Source organism: Nymphaea colorata, chromosome 12, assembly GCF_008831285.2.
Source record: "Nymphaea colorata isolate Beijing-Zhang1983 chromosome 12, ASM883128v2, whole genome shotgun sequence".
NCBI classification, from domain to species: Eukaryota; Viridiplantae; Streptophyta; class Magnoliopsida; order Nymphaeales; family Nymphaeaceae; genus Nymphaea; species Nymphaea colorata.
Window position 1 is genome coordinate 20,487,245 of NC_045149.1, and position 20,263 is coordinate 20,507,507.

At 40.8% G+C, this 20,263-nt stretch overlaps 1 protein-coding gene across 4 annotated transcripts; it reads right to left on the reverse strand.

The window, feature by feature from the left end:
* Window positions 1-1,023: 1,023 nt before the first annotated feature.
* LOC116265995 (probable serine/threonine protein kinase IRE) lies at window positions 1,024-19,846 on the reverse strand. Of its 4 annotated transcripts, XM_031647027.2 has the most exons (19): window positions 19,029-19,845; window positions 17,913-17,980; window positions 17,641-17,796; window positions 16,100-17,434; window positions 8,927-9,099; window positions 7,628-7,877; window positions 6,244-6,336; window positions 6,013-6,153; window positions 5,822-5,914; window positions 4,869-5,079; window positions 4,691-4,776; window positions 3,518-3,606; window positions 2,599-2,650; window positions 2,449-2,505; window positions 2,183-2,359; window positions 1,848-1,925; window positions 1,635-1,763; window positions 1,480-1,555; window positions 1,024-1,368 (listed from the first exon to the last, which is right to left on the reverse strand). In XM_031647027.2, exons 1-17 carry the CDS (start codon window positions 19,375-19,377, stop codon window positions 1,674-1,676), a joined length of 3,498 nt encoding a protein of 1,165 aa, XP_031502887.1. In that variant the 5' UTR covers window positions 19,378-19,845; the 3' UTR covers window positions 1,024-1,368; window positions 1,480-1,555; window positions 1,635-1,673. The 4 variants fall into 4 exon arrangements, with proteins under 4 accessions (XP_031502887.1, XP_031502888.1, XP_031502890.1 ...); XM_031647028.2 differs by lacking the exon at window positions 1,848-1,925 and having other exon boundaries at window positions 19,029-19,846; XM_031647030.2 differs by lacking the exons at window positions 1,024-1,368; window positions 1,480-1,555; window positions 1,848-1,925 and having other exon boundaries at window positions 1,636-1,763; window positions 2,183-2,364; window positions 19,029-19,846.
* Between the last annotated feature and the right edge of the window lie 417 nt (window positions 19,847-20,263).

The window sequence follows — 20,263 nt, forward strand, 5'->3', positions numbered from 1 at the left end:
TTAGTACTGCTTAACCATGCTAATCGCTTCTCAGTTATGCATGCACCTAGCCGAGAACTTTTTTTTTTTTAACTAGGTGTAAATATAAATACAGTTGTGCTTTCTAAATATCTTAAACATTAGCACTGTTTTTTGTGAATATCTGAAAGGCATGAGCTTGTGCAGGCCATTTGGACCGTAGAAGCCCCAGGCTTATGCATGACTGGCTTTGCAAAATATATAATCAACTTCAGAAGTCCAAGAAGCAAACAGAAATCCAGATATGAGCTTGCGCATGCCGAACCAAGTAGTGAAGCTAGAAATTGTTTGCTGCGGAGACTGACCCATCAGCTACATAATAAAATGATTCAACGACACCAATATATAAATAAGTACATAGTAAGGGACACTAATATATAAATAAATTTTTGAGATCGTTCAAGCAGTTGCATGGCTCCACCACCAGGGATGGAGCCAAGGCCATGGGCACCCCTCATTTAGCATGTATAGAAGTTTTGAAAAGCCATATTTTGGTTCTTGTCAAAATTTTGAAACTCTAGCTCAGTCCCCCCTAATGAAAAATTCCTAACTCCACCCCTGTCCACCAATGGTCGAACCAATGTTTACATCGACTAAGAATTATCATCAGCCTATCTCCAGCAGAAGGACCGTTCCGATTCTCCGAAATAGTCCATTCATTAGAAGAGGCGTAACAGCACTAGTAAAAAGATATTCGTGCAACTATTAGCACCGGCAGCAAAGTTCCGTTCCAACCCATTTACGGTGCTGTTGCAACTGCTAGAAAATGGCCAAATGTATTAGCGCCAGTCACAGTGAAAGCCAAAGAAAAATGAGCTATGGATACTCCTCCTTGGAGCAGGAACACCCAAATTAGAGAGAACAGAGTGACCGTGACATGGGTCATACTTGTGCGGCCGAAGGCTCAACTCTTTTACAGACCATGCCGAACTCCACCATGTGAAGATGGATGGAACAGCTGCTATGTGCCACAAACATCTTAAACATGATAGCATAATGCTCGATTATCATACTGAGAATAACATATGAACATGGTGTTGTGAACATACAAAAATCAGTGGCTAACAAAATTCCTTCCTCTATGAGATGCAATTTACAATTTACAGGACAACTATGAATAACTTCCATTGGATATGATTAAATCCTATAAATATAATGTACAACATATACAAAAAACCTTGACAATGGATAAGAGCGGCATTGCTCGAGCTGGTTCTAAGATCAGGCAGCCCACATGCTCATTTCGAGTTTGAATATGGATGTGCCGATATTAAAAGTGGGGAAATGCTGAAGTTAGTCCTTATGAAGGCTGCTTCACATGGTGTCTGAATTTGATAAAGTTTGTAAGTTCTGCATAAGGTGGAAACGGGAAGAAAAGAAAAAAGTCACTCGATACTTCATAGGCGTGAAAATACTGACATGTAGACACTAGCAAGCACACTTTCACATCCAAAATTGTACCTTAATTCATTGACAAAACTCATCATCCATTGTCATGCAGCTATTCGGAGGTTCTGATATATCGTCAAATTGGAATCTGCATGTAGAAAATTTATAGGAATTGAAGCAAAAGAACTATTCAGTCAATTACACAGCCAATAAGCTGAAATTTGCACCTGTGCGGCGCACCATTTTAAAGGCCTCACTGTATAATATTAAGGTACCAAGGTATTAGAAGCCTTGGGTGAATCTTTGGTACTTCTGACCAACACGTCATAGTTGATGGATGCCAGCTGAGACAGGTTCTGCATAACATAGATAGTCGTCAGTGTTAGAAACTTGAACATAGATTACTCACAGCAAAGTCCTAGAGTTTTACTTTTATTTACCTTAAACGAAAAATTGCTGAAAGAATAATTCATAGAGAGGGAAGGACCAAAATCAGCTAGAGCACCACATTCATCTCCCTGTCAAGTACAAGCAGTTAAGCTTGGAAAACTAAAAAGCACTTAAATGTCTCTCTTTTCTGAAGGTGAAGAGTGGTGCTCCACTGCATAGATTAATGCTACTTGAAAATTACCAGCATTTACAGGTCATACAGGAGAACAAAATTCAAACCCCAACAGCCAGGGATAGCCACATTTTGAAAAAAAGCATATGGCTGGTCCCAACTGTAAAAAGAACATGAAAGAACCACTGTATTTTTTCAATCCTTTGTTCTTACTTCTTCATCCAGGAGGTTGCTTGGCGTGCTGCTGCCGCAACTCATGCTGCAGGTATCAGAAGCATCATCATGCTCAGCTGCTGCTTCACAACAAATATAACTTAACTGATTCCAGTTATAACGACAAGCAAAGTAGCTTGTGTCGCATGCATCTTCAGCTGCTGGAACAAAAGCTGCCTGAGCTAAAAAAAAAAATAGGTTAATGTCAGGTACTATTATGCTCGAGAACTGACCAGGCAAAATTCTATATTGATTACGAGAAGTACCTTCTGCCTGGCTAAGGTCTCCCAGTTGATATCTCTAAAGAAAACATGATTTTTCACCTGCATAGCCATTTGCATGGACCAAAATTAACGCTCATTTTGAAGGAAGTTTGAATATCAAATCCTACTGACCCAGTCGAAACCACTTCTTACCTCTCCTGCTCCTGTGGCTCCAAGTCTTTGAACTGGATTTTCAATCAACAACCTGGATAGAAAAATCTACCTCAGGATTCACTAGGGACATGTAAGATAAAACAATTGAAACTAGGAAGCAAGTAAAGATTGTAACATCTTATATCAGAAACGGTCTTATTGAAACTTTTAGAAAAGAATGACGACCATATATACCTGAACCTCATTACTACCACATTTTGGTTCTTGACCTTTTAGATTTTGAACTAAAAGCACAATATGGAGAGAGTTGGGATCCACGAGACCAGACATGAGGGTCAATTTTGGATTCAGTCATTATAATTGGTACAATCGTCTTCAATTCTCAGATTTTGGGCATTAACGTGTGAAGGAATACATTCCTTTAAGGAGAGTATATTGCAACATCTCATGTTTAAACTTTAGAAATGGGTTTCTGAAAGTTTTCAAAGAAAGGATGGCAACAGCTCCTGATCTTCATTACCAACGTGTGTTGGTTAGTGGCCCTTTTAGGTGACAAAATGAAACTGACAACAATGAGAGCTCAAATCGGTCAAAAAAATGCTCATGTCAAGTTTGTGACAAGTCATGATAATATTGCATTTCAGTATTGCTAAAATACAGTTGCAGATCTCTCTCTCTCTCTTTCTCTCTCTCTCTCTCTCTCTCTATTATGAGTAAAAATCTTACAGAATTAATGTCATAATCTAAAAAGGATAAAAGGTGAAAGAGGAAAGAGGAAGGGGGGACGAAAAATGTAATTTCCTAGTTTCTGAAACTCCATCAGTTGAAATACTCATCGGAGTGAATCAGCAAATTCCATGCTCATCACTAAGAGAAGTGAATGTATTATAACCCCATCAATATATTACTGGTTATGCTCGGTCAAAATGAATATGAATGCTATGAAAATTCACCATACTTGTTGATCAAATCATAAGCCTCGTAGCTCATCTCTTCAGGAATTTGTGGCCAAGGTATCTGCCGGTTCAATATGTTATAGAAAATCATCTGCAACACGTTGGAAATACAAATGAATCTTGAGAAAGAACTTAGCTCATGCAATAATGATTGGCAATGAAGAATATTACAAGTGTGTGTGTGTGTGTGTGTGGTGCATGGCAAGAGGCGTCAAGTGAACCCATGGGGACTATGGGCAGGTGATGCATAGAGACTCATGAGACTTACTTGTGAACTTTAAAAGAAAAGAAAATACTTTGGTAAAAAAATCAAAAAGTATTAATGTGCAGAGTTCTAGGTCACTTTATTTGCTGTTGGAATGAAACATCATGATTCTCTCACAGCGTATAAATTCTAGGAAAAAAATAATATGGCTTTAATTTCACATAATTCTATTTAAAATTGAAATTTTACATTTTTAGGATTCGCCCAGGGGCCAGCAGTTTGAAAAAATGTGTTTCAAAATATATCAAGTATTTTGTTGTTTGCTGGATTTATCTAAAATCAGAAACAAGAAAGAAACACAAACATGACCCCAAAGCAAAGGTAACCAAGTAAAGGAACTTTATCTCTTTGTCTAATGAGTACCAGAAGTGTAATCCATTTTAGAATTGAAAAAAAACATGACATGTTTTGGCCTCCCAATGAAAAAGAGGAAGTGTGGGATAAATGACAAGAAGATATTTGAACATCAATTTGGAAGAGATGATGGAAGCAGGGGTTCACTTTGGTCATGGTACTAGGAAATGGAATCCTAGAATGGCACCTTACATCTCTGCAAAGGGAAACAAAGTTGATAGGCCTGACATGCTCAATCAATGTAGACTGCATAAGGTAAGCATGAGGGGACCTAAGGCAAATCTCATGTCAGTCACCCTTTCATTTTCAGTTATATGATGACCATGATATAGGGTTTATTTGCTTTCATAAAATGGCCAAGGAAAAGCAGTAGGTAAGTAGCATACCAGTGAAGGCTTTGAATGTTAGTGACTAAACAACTAACGGTTTTCATAAATAATAGCAAATAAGTCAGTGACATGCATAATAGAAGAGCTAGGTTCCTGACAAGAGAGAGAAAAACATAAACAGAAAGTCCAGTTCAAACTAATAACATATAAGCTATCATAAAGCATACTTCTGGTCGTTCTGCATTAAAAGGTGGAATGCCAACAATCATTTCAAAGAGAATAACCCCGACAGACCACCAATCTGCTGTTGTGCCTACAGAGAGTAACAAAAATGATCAGCCAAACACAACATTAGCCAAGAAAAACCCATCTATGTCCTTCAGAAAAATATAAAATATGACGAACCATGCCCTGTTCCTAGAAGTATTTCCGGTGCCAAATAATCAGGAGTACCAACAGCTGTGTGCCTTTGGCACTCTTCACGTTTAAATGACTGCTCTGATGAAGACAAAGAGGACTCGTCTTTCCTAAGTAGTTTGGTACCATAGGCAGTTGGACCAGATAAATCATCAGTACTATTAATGAGCCCAACCTTTGATAAGCCGAAATCTGTCAACTGCATGCATAAAATGTGCTAGAAATTATCAGACAGAAACCTAGGCATGGATTCCTTATAACATGAAAAAATTTTATGTTCTCAAGACTTTAAAGAATCTGTTGGTTCATACTAGTAAATTGGAGAAACAACTCCACATAATTCCACAATCAAACCTTGACATTTCACAGTGGATATTGTTGTCACTCTTACTTTAAATAGCCAGACGATTAATAAAGAAATGCTTCTACATCATCATCATGCCTTATTCCAACTAGATGCAGTAGGCTTTAGGGTCCTATTTCTTAGTTCCTTTCTATTAGGTCTACAACATAAATCACCTTAAATCCTGCATAGCACTTCTCTCGCTTCATTTTAAATTGTCAATGAATTCCTTCTTTCCTAATTCCTTCCCCTTCATGTCAATCTTTCTTATTGACAGTGAATATTACATAGTGGGAATACTCATATTGTTGTGCATACCTGGGAAATGAGAAAATATTTGTCATCTAAATGCTTCAGAAAAAATGACCAAAAGAATGCTTGAGAGAGAGAGGGAGAGAGATTAGCAACAAGATGCAATGTTTTTTAAAAATTAAAATTTGATGAAGTATCATATATAGATTTTAGGAAAATCCAATAATGGCTAGGTACCACAGAATGTATATTGAAGAATTCATGCAATTCTAAACCATCTACTCAGGACGCTAAAGCTATCAAAGTTCAATATCGCTACAATATAACAAAAAGAGAAGATGTGGACCTTGATATGGCCATCATGAGCAATCAACAAATTGTCTGGCTTTAAATCACGATGAATAACATTCATTGAATGCAAATATTCCAAAGCCAGAACCTGGGGGAAAAAAATAGAGGTGTTATTGGCTTTCTGACTTTGATGAAGAAGGTTCATGCACAGGCAAGCTAATAACGGCATGTTTTTTAGTTTTTTACCACTTCGGCTATATAAACACGAGCTACATCTTCACTAAGACAACCTAAATTTCTCAATAACGAATAAAGATCACCACCATTCAAATACTCCATAACCAGATAAAGATTCTCCCTGCATGTGAAGGAATAGAAAAACCGAACCTGAAACACATCAAACACGTTACCATGTCTGGAAAGATTTAACTATGAGACTGTTTGTCATGGTTGTGGGAAGTGCTCTTGTCAACCTACCACAAAAGGATTTTGAACTGAAATTAGGATATTGCGTTCAGCTAAAATGCTATCCACTGCATTTTTTCTTATTGTATCAGCCTTTTTGAGAACCTGTAACAATTGAAAGAACAAAGCATATTAATATGGGGATGGCATTGAACAGCAAGAGGATCACCCAATAACTAATATCGCGGTAGCATCTCATACAAAATCAAAAGTGTATCTAGTTTTGTCCAGGACCCTATCTAGGATAATTTTTCCTCAGCAACTTGCCATTTATGTCACATGGATGCGGGGTGCGGGATGTGGCAAGTTCCAAAAAAAATTGGGTGCAGGTGTAGGTGCAGCGAGGGCTCTTTTGTAAGTAATTTTATTTGTCTATATTGTTAAATTCTTTTATCAAGATTACCTTTATCTCATACAAAATTCAAAGTTTTACTAAATAAAATGGGCACGGAAAGAGAAAAGAGGGCAAAAAAGAGGAGAGAAAAGAGAAGAGAAAAAAAGAAAATGAAAACAAAAACAAGAAAAAACAACAGTAAGCGCGGTCAGCAACACCTGACTCAGTCAAACCAAGTCGGGTGCCGTGTCCGGCCGCACCAGTTTTGGCGCACCCGTGTGACTTAGCTTGCCATTTGAAATACCTAGTCGACCGTGCTACGGTGTAGCCTCACTTAGACACTCAACAGCATACAGATTTTTTTTCAACAACCTAGGATTTTTTTTTCTTCGTCTTTTCTTTTTTCTCTTCCCATTCTTCTTCCTCTTTTTTTTTTCATTTTTTTTCCGTTGTCTGAGGCAGTTTTTTCCCTTTTTCTTTTTCTTCTTCTTGTTCTTCTTCCATCTAAGGTATCCTTCTACTTCCCTTACTAAATTCTTGCATTAACCTGAAGTATAAGCAAAAGGGTTCTGCAATGAAACATCAAATGTCATTAACAATATATTACCAAGGAGCCAACTACTTAACACTATAATGTGCATTTCCTTTTATCAGTTTTTCTTCTATGCACATCCATTTTTAAAGACTCTATCAGATATACATGGATGCAAGCACCAATATGACTTGAGGATGCTTGGTTCCCTCCCTCTGTCCTGCCTCATGGCTGAAGTCCTCTCTTACTTTATCAATGACGTGTCACACTCAGTGGAAATTTAGACACTTAATGGTCTGCCAACCATTGCTTGATCAGTTGTATCTGCTTTCTATTACAAATGCAACTGCAGGTGGTTTTCTTTAAATTGTGCCTAAAGGCCTCACAAGATAAAAGAAGCTTCCTTCCAACCATTAGAAAACAAGATTGCAATAGCGAGCAGTTGAGTACAATACCGATGCATCATTAACGATGTACTGTTTTGTCTATAATAGAACAAGAGTTACACAATCAAGAAAAATAAAGGATACCTTTATTGCAAACAGATCGCCTGTTGCCCTTTTCCTAGCAAGAAAGACCCGCCCAAATGCACCTCGACTAATTGGTTTCAAAATTTCAAAATCATCTATTGATGTTCGATCCTTACAGTTTGAATTAATTGGACTTGTGCGCAAGCTGCAAATAGTATCTTCCTCCAAGGAGCAATAATCGTCAACTATATTATTTAATAGATCAGTTCTGTCATCTTCTACTAGCTGGCAAAGATGCAAATACTTTTCCCTAAAGAATTTAAAACAAATTAGTAGCAATATTCTGAAATGCATATCTTGACCCATAATAATTGAGTCCAAAATAAGATGCATATCACCATGTAAATTAACATGTGGTAAAAATAGTAAATTTTATTTGACAAAAAAAAATATAAAAATATCATGGTTCGTGGAAAAATTAGGCCAATTATAAGAGGGAAAAAAAAGAATATTACATGCCAGTAACCATGCATGACATCAAACACCAAGTATACAATTAACAAAACACATATGCTATAAATGTCTTCACCCAAAAAATTCAGAGGTAATAGCTTGACCTAAAATAGCCCATATGTATAAGTTTTTCCCTTGAGCAACTCCAAGTCATAGAAAGAACTTCCCAGAAAGCTATGGTGGATGGTGATTCTTTCGGGTTCTGGGCTTGCCACATGAGCGAATCCATTGTTGAATATGAAATAAGTATAAATATCATCATAAACGAGACATTCACTAATGAGTACTTCATCTTCCGAATTCACTCAAAGGAGAAAAATAAAATAACATGGAAGACTTGTCTTTCATGCATGAAATTGAGAAATTGCATAGTTTTTCTTCAAATTTACAAAGGTACCATTGTCACACCATAAGAACTGAATGCAAAAGAATTATCCCTAATTACCATACTTTATATGATCTCAAGCAAAAACACGAATAGACCCCTTAATTCCATTGAAGTGTGTTATAAGATGCCTTCATAGACAGACTATATGTCACAGGACACACCACCATGTGGGACAAATCTACCACAGAAGCTAGTTTGAAGGGGGTTAACATATTAACTTTTCCTGCAGTTATGACACATCTGGTAGTGTTGCAAGGTAAAATTGATTGACAATGTATCTGTGTGTGTGTGTGTGTGACCAATGATAAATCTTGTATGAGTAGATTCATGAGAATTTGAGGAAATTAAAGAGAAGTACAAGAATGATATGGTTGCAAGTTGAAATAAACAAGAAACAAAGAAATGTAGAACCAGTTAAGGACAAAATGTTGAAAGAAATGAAGAGTAGCTTAACATACCGCAAGAGTTTCTCTACACGTCTTCCAAATGTTTCAACAACTAAGGCATCCACCTCCCTTTCCTGAATTAAATCTTGAAGGTCTTCGAGACAAGAAAGCAAATGCTCCAGTGATTGATCACCACTACCATTTATGCTACCAATTCGCTGAGTAATATCAAGCAGATCATGAATCTGTCCTCCAATCAAAACAAATAAATGCTGGTGACATTCTCAAAGAAAGGCATAAAAGGTTGAAGCCATATGTAGAAAGAAAGCTACTAAATGTATCCATTATTAATTTATGGAAAGATAAGCTTGATTCAGTAAGCACTTGCACAACATCCATTTTGCTGAAAAGTACATATAACGATAACATGTACAACATAAAAACATAGGAATCAACAAAGATGTTTTTTCTGCTTGATTTGTGAATGAAAAAATTAAAGTTGAAAAAAAGTGCATGCATACACACCTAGTGCACACAAGTTGGTAAAAAATTAAACATGTTTTATGACTAATTGACAAATGTAGAAAGATACCATCTTCATTCCATAAATCTCACTAGTTTTGGACTGGACAGATCTCTAGAGGAACAAGAATGGCAACAAAAGAATCACAATAAGGCTCAGTTTTCATAAAATTTGGAAACTGAAATACAAGAAAAATGGGTTCTGAAATTTTATTTGTGTTGAAGTATGTTAGATGGGTCTCGGGACCGGGACCGGGTCCGGATCCGTATCCGATCCAACTTGTAGCCCTTGTTGGGCATTATTTAAGTCGTGTAACCCTAATCCTTATGGTGTGAATGAAAGACTAAGGAGAGAGAGAGTCTGGCGGCTAGTGGGCACCGGCTCCTCCTCATTCGTGGTTTTTTCCCTCTTGTTGAGGGTTTTTCACGTTACATCGTGATCGTTGTTTCTCTTCCTCTTCTTGTTCGTGTTTCTACATGGTATCAGAGCCGACGAGTTTGGGAAATTTTTAGGGGTTGTGAAGTTCCAACCCTAATATCTCTCACCGCTACCACTGCCACCACTGCAGCCACCACCGCCGCTGCCACTGCCGCTGCCACCGCCGCTGTACCCAATACCACCGTCGCTGTTTCCGCCGCCACCGGTGTCACCCTTTGCGCCATCGCCATCGCAGCCACTCTTGCGGCGTCGCTCTTGCGCCGTCGCTCTTGCGTTGTTGACCGTCGCCGTCACCGTTGTCCCTTGCGTCACTGCCTTTTGCGCCGTAGTCTTGCTTTCCAGAGAAGAAAGAAGATATGCGTGCTTAGGCGCTTCCTAGGCTTGCCTCCCCCTATTCACGTCACTTCCTAGGGGTCTTTTGCAAATCCGGTGAAGTGCATCCGCCTCTTACCTGCAATATATTGCTTGGTTGAACTTTGATTCCATCTTCTTGTTTTTTTTGGCGCCCACCATGCAAGAAGAGGTGGCTGGTCCATGACTTGGTAAAGGACGTAAAGGAGGAGAGGAGCATAACTTGAGGATTGCCTCAACGTCCGCCGGCGCTCCGGCGATCGCATCCCCCTTTCCTTACAAAAGACCGGGGTTAAATTAGTCTTACGGGTGAAGGCTTTCCTCGTCTCGAAGTTGATTTCCTATTCACTTCTATACCTTGATACTTGTTGGGTTTTGCCTCTTGGATCTTGATTCCAGCAAGGAGAACGTGTGGCGCAACCTCTACCCGTGGGAGATTGCAGCCCGAGAGAGAGAAGGAACCGCTTCCGTCGAGCGACATTGACGATCGTTTCCCCAATCGACATTCCGTTCACTCTTGGGGCTGATTGGGAATCCGGTGAAGATATTACCTCTCTCTCTTTATCGTTCCTTTCTAGATAGAACTTGATTTTTCTCTCGTTCTTGTGATTCTATCCAAGGATATTACTGCCCATTGGTGCTCTCCGTTGTCATCGGTGCCTCTCTTGTTGTATCGCTGCTCGTGCCTCCTGTTGGACTATCTGTGATTATGGTAGCTTCTTCATCTATAGACGTTATGGCGGATTGCCGTATGGGAGAGTGGATCATTGACAGTGGCGCTACTCACCACATGACCGGCGATCCTAAGGTCTTTCATGGGTATAAGCTTTCATCAGGAAATGATCGTGTTTTCCTTGCCGATGGTTCATCTATCTCTGTGGTTGGAAAAGGGAGTCTCCCACTTTTGAACAAGTTCTTAGTCCACAATGCTCTACATGTTCCTCATATTCCCTTGAATATCTTGTCGGTTAGCAAGATCACGAAGGAGTTAAATTGCGAACTTATATTTTCCGCTGACCGCTGTGTCATGCAGGACTTAGTGACAGGGAAGAGGATTGGGATTGGTCTAGCTTCTGACGGGCTCTATCGTTTACCTATGCGTGCTGCTCAGGCTCTCAGGCTCTCATGACGGCAGTCAGCCAAGCCACGAAGAATAGAGAGGACTCCCTTCAGTTGCTTCTACGTTGGCATGAGCGCCTTGGACACTTGCCTTTTGGCCTTCTTAGACAGTTGTTTCCTGATATATGTTCCAGGTTAGATATGACTATGGTGTCTTGTGATGTCTGTCACCTGGCCAAACATGTTAGGGCTTCATACCATTTGTCTAGCCATCGGTCTAATGAGGTATTTGCCATGATTCATTCTGATGTGTGGGGGCCTGCAGGGATTCCTTCTTGTCATGGTTTTCAATATTTTATCACCTTTATAGATGATTATTCTCGTAACACTATTGTCTACTTGCTGAAAGACCGTAGTGAAGTTCCTACTGTCATAGAGACTTTCATTGCTTATGTGGAAACTCAATATGGAGCATCTGTTAAGACATTTCGATCTGACAATGTTCGAGAGTATATGTGTCAGTCTGTTGATAGCTTCTTTCGAAAAAAGAGAATTGTTCATAAGACTTCATGTAGTTATACCCCTCCTCAAAATGGAGTTGCTGAACGAAAAAATCGTTAGTTATTGAATATGACTCGGGCTCTTCTTTTTCAACGTCATGTTCCAAAAAAGTATTAGGGGGATACTGTGCTGACAAGTGGTATCAGAGCAGACGATTTCTCGAAGGGAACTTGAAAGATGAGAACGCTGCGATGATAACAAACAAGTGGTTCAAAGAAAAATGTTGGCTTGTTTGGTGCCCTAAGGGTTCGGGCATGTTCGTCGGACACTGGTTCAGGTGACCGCGTTGGTGTTGGCCAGATAGAGATCACACGTTCCAAAGATGGTGTCTGGGCGTCAGGAGCAGAAGGGCCAAGAGAGCCGCTCGCTGAGACAGATAGGGTGAGAACCGACGTGGAAAAGGATTGTCCAGGAGGGCAAGTGCCCTTAGTGTTGACATGTCTCGAGGAAGGAGCATGTGCATGGGTTGGCAACACAGCTTGGAAATTTGAGACTTAGTGGTCGTCGGAGATGTTCCGGACTTTACTAAGGAAAAGTGCAAATAGTGATAGAAAAGTGGGATGATGTTAAGGAATGGACTAGAGGCAAAACACCCGATAAGGCAACTAGCCACGACGTGACGGGTGCGTCAACCAGACGAACGGATGAAGGCTCAGTTCAAAAGAAATCAAGGGAACGGTAGCTGAACTTCTATCGCTCGGGGCAAAGTCATTGAGGTCAGTGACGATTTTGGTGGTGGGAGAGTGTTGCCGGTCGACTGTGTCTGGCTCGGCCAAGCCAGTAAAAGGTGATGCTGCTTGGCCAGCTTAGGCATAATTGGAAGGCATGTGGGATCAATCGGTCGCCGAGTCAAGCAGAAAGCAATGCACGTGGAATGTGCAGCGCGGTGGTGCAGTGACAAGGCGTTTAAATGCATCAAGATCAGCAGTCCCTTTGGAAGTGCAAGTCCGTCGTTGGGGAATCCAGTGGGTTCCCCACGCGTAGTGTTTGGATACACAAGGGGGTGCGCGTGGGTTAGGGGCAATTCCCCCAGTGGGCGTATACGCTGCGTTCCACAACCGCGTAGAGTCACGCGGGGGTGAGCAAGTGAATGCTCATCGTCGAGTAAGGCGATGGTCGGCCGCGTTATTTAATGACATATAGTCGTCAACTGGCTTCGGCTGGGGACTTCCTCCCAAGGAAGTCTACCCCCACCCAGATTTGGTTTGGATGTAGATAGGCACTTAGAGGAATGGCGAAGTTCTGACAGGGCCTCATGGCCACGGCTTGCCGATGGTCGACAATGGGATAAACCTGGGTGATGGTGTGCCGAGTGCTTAGCACTCCTCGTCTAATCCACAGTCCCGAAGAAAAGATGAATGCTTCCGCTAGCTTAAGAGAGAGACGGCTGGCCGAAGGCTTTGGGGAACGCCTTCGGCGCCGCGCGGGCTGGAGAAACTCGGCCCGTGACAAGTGGTATCAGAGCGTATCTTATAAACCGGTTGCCTAGTCGTGTGTTGAATGGGAAGACGCCTCACTCTCTGTTACCGGGGAGTCGTGAACCTTTCTCTCTTCCACTCAGAGTTTTTGGTTGTGTTTGCTTTATTCACAATCATAGTCCTCACATTAAAAAGCTTGATCCAAGATCTATTAAGGGCATTTTTTTAGGGTATTCTCCCACTCAAAAAGGGTACAAGTGTCGAGACCCTTCCACTGGTCGGGCCTATGTTACCAAAGATGTCACTTTCCTTGAACATGTTTCCTATTTTGGTGAGAATCCTCTTCAGAGGGAGTACTCTATGTCACGGGAAGAGTATTCTCCGAGTCAGGAAATTCAGTTTACAGATTTTTTGGACTACAGGCGTGACTCCGTTGGTCCATCTAGTGAGGTGCATGAACAGGAGAAAAATGGTCCATCTAGTGAGGTGCATGAACAGGAGAAAAATGGAGAGTGTTCCACTGAGGCAGAAGAGAAGTGCAATCGTCTATTTGGGCAAGTTTACTCTAGGTGAAGAGTTTGTACAGATGAGATGACAGGTGGTGAGAATTCTACTCCCAATCCAATTAGTCCTTCCCTGGATGACCCAAGTCGTGCGCAGAAGCAACCTGTTGAAGAAGAGATTCAGACTGTTGCTGCTAGTGAAGAGCTTCCCATCGCCCTGCGAAAGGGTGTCAAGTCATGTACTTAATATCCTATTGGTAACTTTGTTTCATATTCTAGACTGAGCAAGGACTACAAATGCTTTGTATCTTCTCTTTCTTTGACTATGATTTCCAGGAATGTTGCTGAGGCTCAGAGTGATCCTAAGTGGACTTATGCAATGCAAGAAGAGAAGGAAGCCTTGCGAAGAAACATGACATGGGAAGTTGTAAAGATTCCTGAGGCGGCTCACTTGGTTGGATCTAAGTGGGTCTACACCATCAAGTACAAACCAAATGGGAGTGTTGAAAGATACAAAGCTCGTCTTGTGGCCAAGGGGTTTAGTCAGAAATATGGGATTGATTATTTGGAGACCTTTGCTCCTGTTGCGAAGATGAAGACTGTCAGAGTCATTATCTCTTTAGCTGTGATGAAGGAGTGGAAGATGTACCAACTTGATGTCAAGAACACATTTCTCAATGGAGACCTTGAAGAGGAAGTATATATGTGTATGCCTCCAGGATATGAGGAACCTGGAAAATGTTGCAAGCTAAGGAAAGCTTTATATGGGCTCAAGCAATCTCCTCGAGCATGGTTTGAACGACTCAGACTTGTCATGAGACAACGTGGATACCATCAAGGGAATGGAGATCATACACTCTTTGTGAAGAGAAATGAGCAAAAGGTTACTATTCTGTTGGTATATGTTGATGATATGATTGTCACAGGTGATGATGAAGATGAAATAATGAAGTTAAAGAAACTGTTGGCGATCGAGTTTGATCTTAAGGACCTTGGTAAGTTGAAATACTTCCTTGGCATAGAAATTGCTAGGTCTGGGACTAGCCTTGTGCTAAATCAACGGAAGTACACTCTAGATTTGTTAAAGGAGACTGGGAAACTAGGGTGTAGACCAGCTTCTACTCCTCTAGATGCTGGCCATAAGCTAAGTCTTAGAGACGGGGAGCCACTCTGTGAAGAGGCAAAAAGAAGATATCAATGTCTTGTAGGGAAGTTAATTTATCTTACTCTCACTAGACCTGATATTACCTTTGCTGTGAATGTGATGAGCCAGTTCATGCATGCTCTCACGGATGCCCACTTGAAGGCTGTTGACAGGATTTTGTCCTACTTGAAGAGGAATCCTGGCAAAGGTCTCTTATATGTCAAGCAAGACACTCTTGGAATTGAAGGTTATTCAGATACAGACTGGGCAGGCTGTATTGACACTAGGAGGTCCACCTCTGGCTATTGTATTTATTTGGGAGGGAATCTCATAGTGTGGAGAAGTAAAAGGCAAGATGTTTGTTCGCGTTCCAGTGCTAAAGCAGAATACAGAGTTGTTGCTATGGGAGTTTCTGAGCTTTTGTGGCTGAAAGTATTGTTGACTGATATTGGTATAAAGGTTGAAGAACCAATGAAGATGTATTGCGATAATAAGTCCGCAATTAACTTGGCCAACAACCCTTTGCTTCATGACAGAACAAAGCATGTTGAGATTGATCGGCATTTCATTCGAGAGAGAATTGATGCTAAAGAACTTGTACTTCCTTACATGAGATCTGAAGACCAAACGGCTAATGTTCTGACGAAGGCTTTATCTTCGACCTCATTTGAGAGAAATGTATCCAAGTTGGGCATGTTTGATATGTATCCCCAACTTGAGGGGGAGTGTTGAAGTATGTTAGATGGGTCTTGGGACCGGGTCCGGATCCGTATCCGATCCAACTTGTAGTCCTTGTTGGGCATTATTTAAGTCGTGTAACCATAATCCTTATAGTGTGAATGAAAGACTAAGGAGAGAGAGAGTCTGGCGGCTAGTGGGCACCGGCTCCTCCTCATTCGTGGTTTTTTCCCTCTTGTTGAGGGTTTTCCACGTTACATCGTGATCGTTGCTTCTCTTCCTCTTCTTGTTCGTGTTTCTACAATTTGTATACGCAGAGGCTTTCGTCTAAACATCAACACATACACACACCCACACACACACACAAGCATAGATGCAACATACGCACATCCATACTGTATGGACGAGAATGTATCCCTATATAACCAAACATTACACCAAAAAAAGCTACTCAACAAGCAAACTGTACATTAATGTATATCTGAAGATGATACCTAAACAGACTGCAGGATCACCTCGCAAGGACAATAGACATTTAAAGCAAGAAATTTTGAATAATTTAAAATGTACCTGATGATAGTTCTCATGTTCCAAAGCTTTACTCCCAAATGGTAGAAGACCAGGTGGAGTATCCCATGCCACTAATAGTGAAGACTGTGGGGTCACACTTCCTGTTGATGTAGCTTTTGCAACACTGTCAACTACTGGACTTACAAGTTGCACATTTGATACCCCTGGCAACCCCTTCATCCCATCAATGGTAGCATGCTGATCAGCCTCTTGAGGGCCATTAATCATGTCTACAGAACAAGCACGAAAAATATTACCAGGAAAAGGGGACAAAAAATCAGAATCTTCAATCAGATGAGGCACTTTAGCAAAATCTGGACTCTCTGGTCCAGCAGTACAGGAGCTCTTTGGAGAGGATGAGTCCAAAATTCTCTCAAGTGTATAACAAATTCTTTCAAGGCGCTCATTTATACCAAGACCTTTCAAATCACACCTATCAGCTAGTGCACATATCTTAGAATGATCTTCTACACGTATAGTTGGAATTTCATCCTCACAAATGCGACAGATTATTACATTATCAATATCAAGGCTTTGCTTATGTCTGCAGTTACGTTGATGAAATCTATGACCCTGCTGCTCAGGCTTCAGTTTTCCAGTTTCCAATTCTGGACCAGCATTACTAATATCTGATGTATTTGAAGACCCAGATTGCTCTCCAGAAGGGCTATCCTTTAGGCCGGGGCTTTTCGTCTGATTCTTCTCCTTTGCAGATGGAAGCTTCTTCCATGAGGATATGCGATCCCTACCAGAAGATGAATCAACACTTTTAGCAGTATCAACAGCTAAAGGCTGGGAAGAACTGCATCTGTTGTCAGCATTATCCTGCTTCAGGTTCAAATGTTGTAGCTCCACATTACTCATTTCTTTAGTGACCTTCACATGCTTCCATGTCAACTTCCCATATTCCAGGCCAGCTTCTCCTGATTCTCCTTTCCCTTGATAAACTCCCAGATCACTAAATTGTTGATGACCAGCATTATGATCATCTCCAGCCAAGCCAGTCTCTTTGTGAAATTGCAAAAGACGTGTACATCGGGTGAGTATAAAAAGTATACGTGCATGAAGCTGTTTCAGAATGCCAATAGGAAGTTCTTGTCGTCTATCATCTAACTTTTGTACAATGGCTTCAGACTGCAGCCAGAACTCATCGCATGACATAGTGGCACACTGTCGAGCAATAAGCAATAAATCTTCCAAGGTTTCCTTCCAGTCTGGATGAGATTCTACATTATTTTCAAGCACACTGACTAAATCCCCAGCAAAAAGGCCAAGTTCAGAATCCACTTCTTCCTTCAGCCGATCAAATTTTGAACGAATGACTAGTAAGATATCCTGAAAGAAATTTCAAAAAGATAATAAATGCTGTTGTATGCACAAAAACATGTGGGAAACCTCAAGAATGAGTAGACACCGCAATGTCATGGCTGCAGAACAATATTTGAAGCATTTACCACCATGGAAACTAAGTTACAAGGTCTTAAGCATGAAAGACAGATACCAATAGCACCCACTCACAACATGCATTAGTGAAAAGGTACCTCGTGGTTGCTTAACCTGCGAGGCTTCCAGAAGGGCAGAGGCCGGACTTCTTTGGAATTTAGTTCATGTGAGAAGCTCTTGATACCAGGAGGGAATTTCTTCTTTTGACCACTTGTAACCCTTAGTATGGCTTCAAAACCAGTGCCTTCAACTCCCTTTGAGATTTTCAGAAGACCACCAAAAACACATAGGAAGAGTCATTAACAGAACAGACAGTGTACTCGTGCTCAAATTTTCCAAATGCCACACTCTAAATAGACCATTGGTTTACCTCCATTTCCAAAGATTGAACATGTGGGACCTTAAAGGATTTGGAGACACACCATGGACTTTTCTTCCCTATACATGATTAAAGTCCAAAAAAATAATCTGTTACTAAAAATGGGAAAACAAGCAACTACATGCAAAATATCTATCTTAGTCAATTGATCAATTCACGCTGCTTCATACGTTAGCTCCAAGCTTAATAGTCAACTAAAGGGAATCAAAGGCATTCAAAAGTAAAGCAGATACTGACATGAGAATAAGAAGAAAAATATTCGGCTACCAAAAACAGGTGATTGTGTTCATAGCCAAATAAAGGATTGGAGTGAGACATCATTAAAGAATAAAAACCCAAGCTGATTATTTCTGCATCTAGTAGCCAATTGAATAACATTAACTTTAAATGCTGGCATTACATTTATTAGAAAAACAACGGAAAAAATAGTCTCCCAAGCCCAAAATGAAAATGTAAAAATAATAGCGTTCTGCGGTTGGAGTGCGTCATAACTGACATCGTTAAAGAATAAAAAACCGAGCTGATTATTTCTGCATCTAGTGTAGCCAATTGAATAACATTAACTTTAAATGGCGGCATTACAATTTATTAGAAAAACAACGGAAAAAGCAGTCGCCCAAGCCCAAAATGAAGATGTAAACACACGTGAACTAATGGGGTAGACATTCAAGCATTTTACGGTTTTACGTTAGAGCAACCTTCATAAGGTAACAACGAGGAACCATCATATAGAAATCTTCATAGTAGTTGTGATCATCCAGAAATACCTTCCAGCAATCAAAACTATGAATTTATCTCTGTACGAATACTTTGAGCCGCAGTCATCCTAATGTTGCAAGGAAAAACATGCATGCTGCCTGTCTTGAAATTATCGCCGTTCTAAATGTAAGCGAGGAACAAGAACCTCGGCATTTACGTATAAAATTTTCCAAATCAATACCAAGAAAACAACAAAAGCCACATGAACATTGAAAAAAGATGCGAGGCGTGCATTACGAACAAACGGAAAAGCAAATGTACCAACCATTGCACAATAAAAGCACAAAGAGGCCAGGAAAATAAGAAACTACCACAAGAAAAACTAAATAAGAGCAATACCCAACTTACCCAACCCTGTCGACGAATTGCCGGGAGTTAAGGAGCGGCCGGCCAGGTTCTTCAGCTCCCTATCTCCGTCAGCTGCAGGGGCCGAACCTCCGTTCTCCCTGGTTTTGATGCGATTGAGGTGCAAGGATGGCGCAATGATAGGATGCGACCCATCGTTATCCCTCCAAGCCTCGAGGTCCTCTCCTCCATTCCCGTCGCCGCCATTATCGTTGCGATCACCTTCGTCCCCGAGGAGCTTGCCAGCATGGTTGTTATTTTTTACCCGCCGGATGGGAATCGGAGGAATCTTCCTTAGCTTCCCATTCTTCTTTCTCTCCTCCTCCTGGGCCTCCCCTGAGGATGACGCCATGGCCTGCCAAGTGCCAACAGCCCCCACCCACGCCCTCTCTTTCCTCTAGTTACACCGTTAATCAATCAAAAATCAACCTCCCCCGATCTTTGCTCTCCTATTTCCTCATCATTAATCTTCCGTATGATGATGCTGGCCGGAACTGTGATTTTCTGGCCCATCTTCTCACATGGGTTTCTGCCACGTGTCCAATGCAAAACATGTCTCCCTCTCCCCCTTACAAAAGATGCAAATTTCAAGAAATGATCCTGCATTACCCAAATTCCAGAAAGGTCGTGGCCATGGGGAGAGGAGGAAGAAGATGAGGGCGGTTGACTGGTTATTACAAGGAGATGAGTGTGGGCTGGACTTTTCCCCACTTTTTCTCCTCTCCCATGCAGAAGTGATTCTACCGGGAAGGCAGTTTCGCCATCTCCTTTTCTGGTTTCTTTTTCATTTGTGCAGATTTCCGTGAAAAAGGGTGAAACACTGAAACTTACCTTGGATTTCTTATTTTTTAGTGTTTCTGAAATGTCGGTTAGATTTGTTTAATTCTTCGGTTGTATTTCCAAAATTTTGTGAGAAACGCTGTTCGTCTCGAGTATTTTATGTGCCAATAAATGGTGTTAGTTCCTCTAAGAATAGCAAATGCAAAATCTTTTCGCCATTTTTGGGGAATCTTCTTCTTGTGGCTGAGAAAATATGGTGACTTCGACCTCCAAATTTGTTGAAAAATATAATTGTGAAATTATCATATGAAAATTTCATATACACATTTCGTTTTATTCGGCATGCCAACACATTATACTCGTTACCTTTTTCCATTAGCAGCAATATTCCCTATATTATTCTACTAGATTTGCGTTTTCATCCCAGTAATATATGTCCACATACGATGCTGTCCATG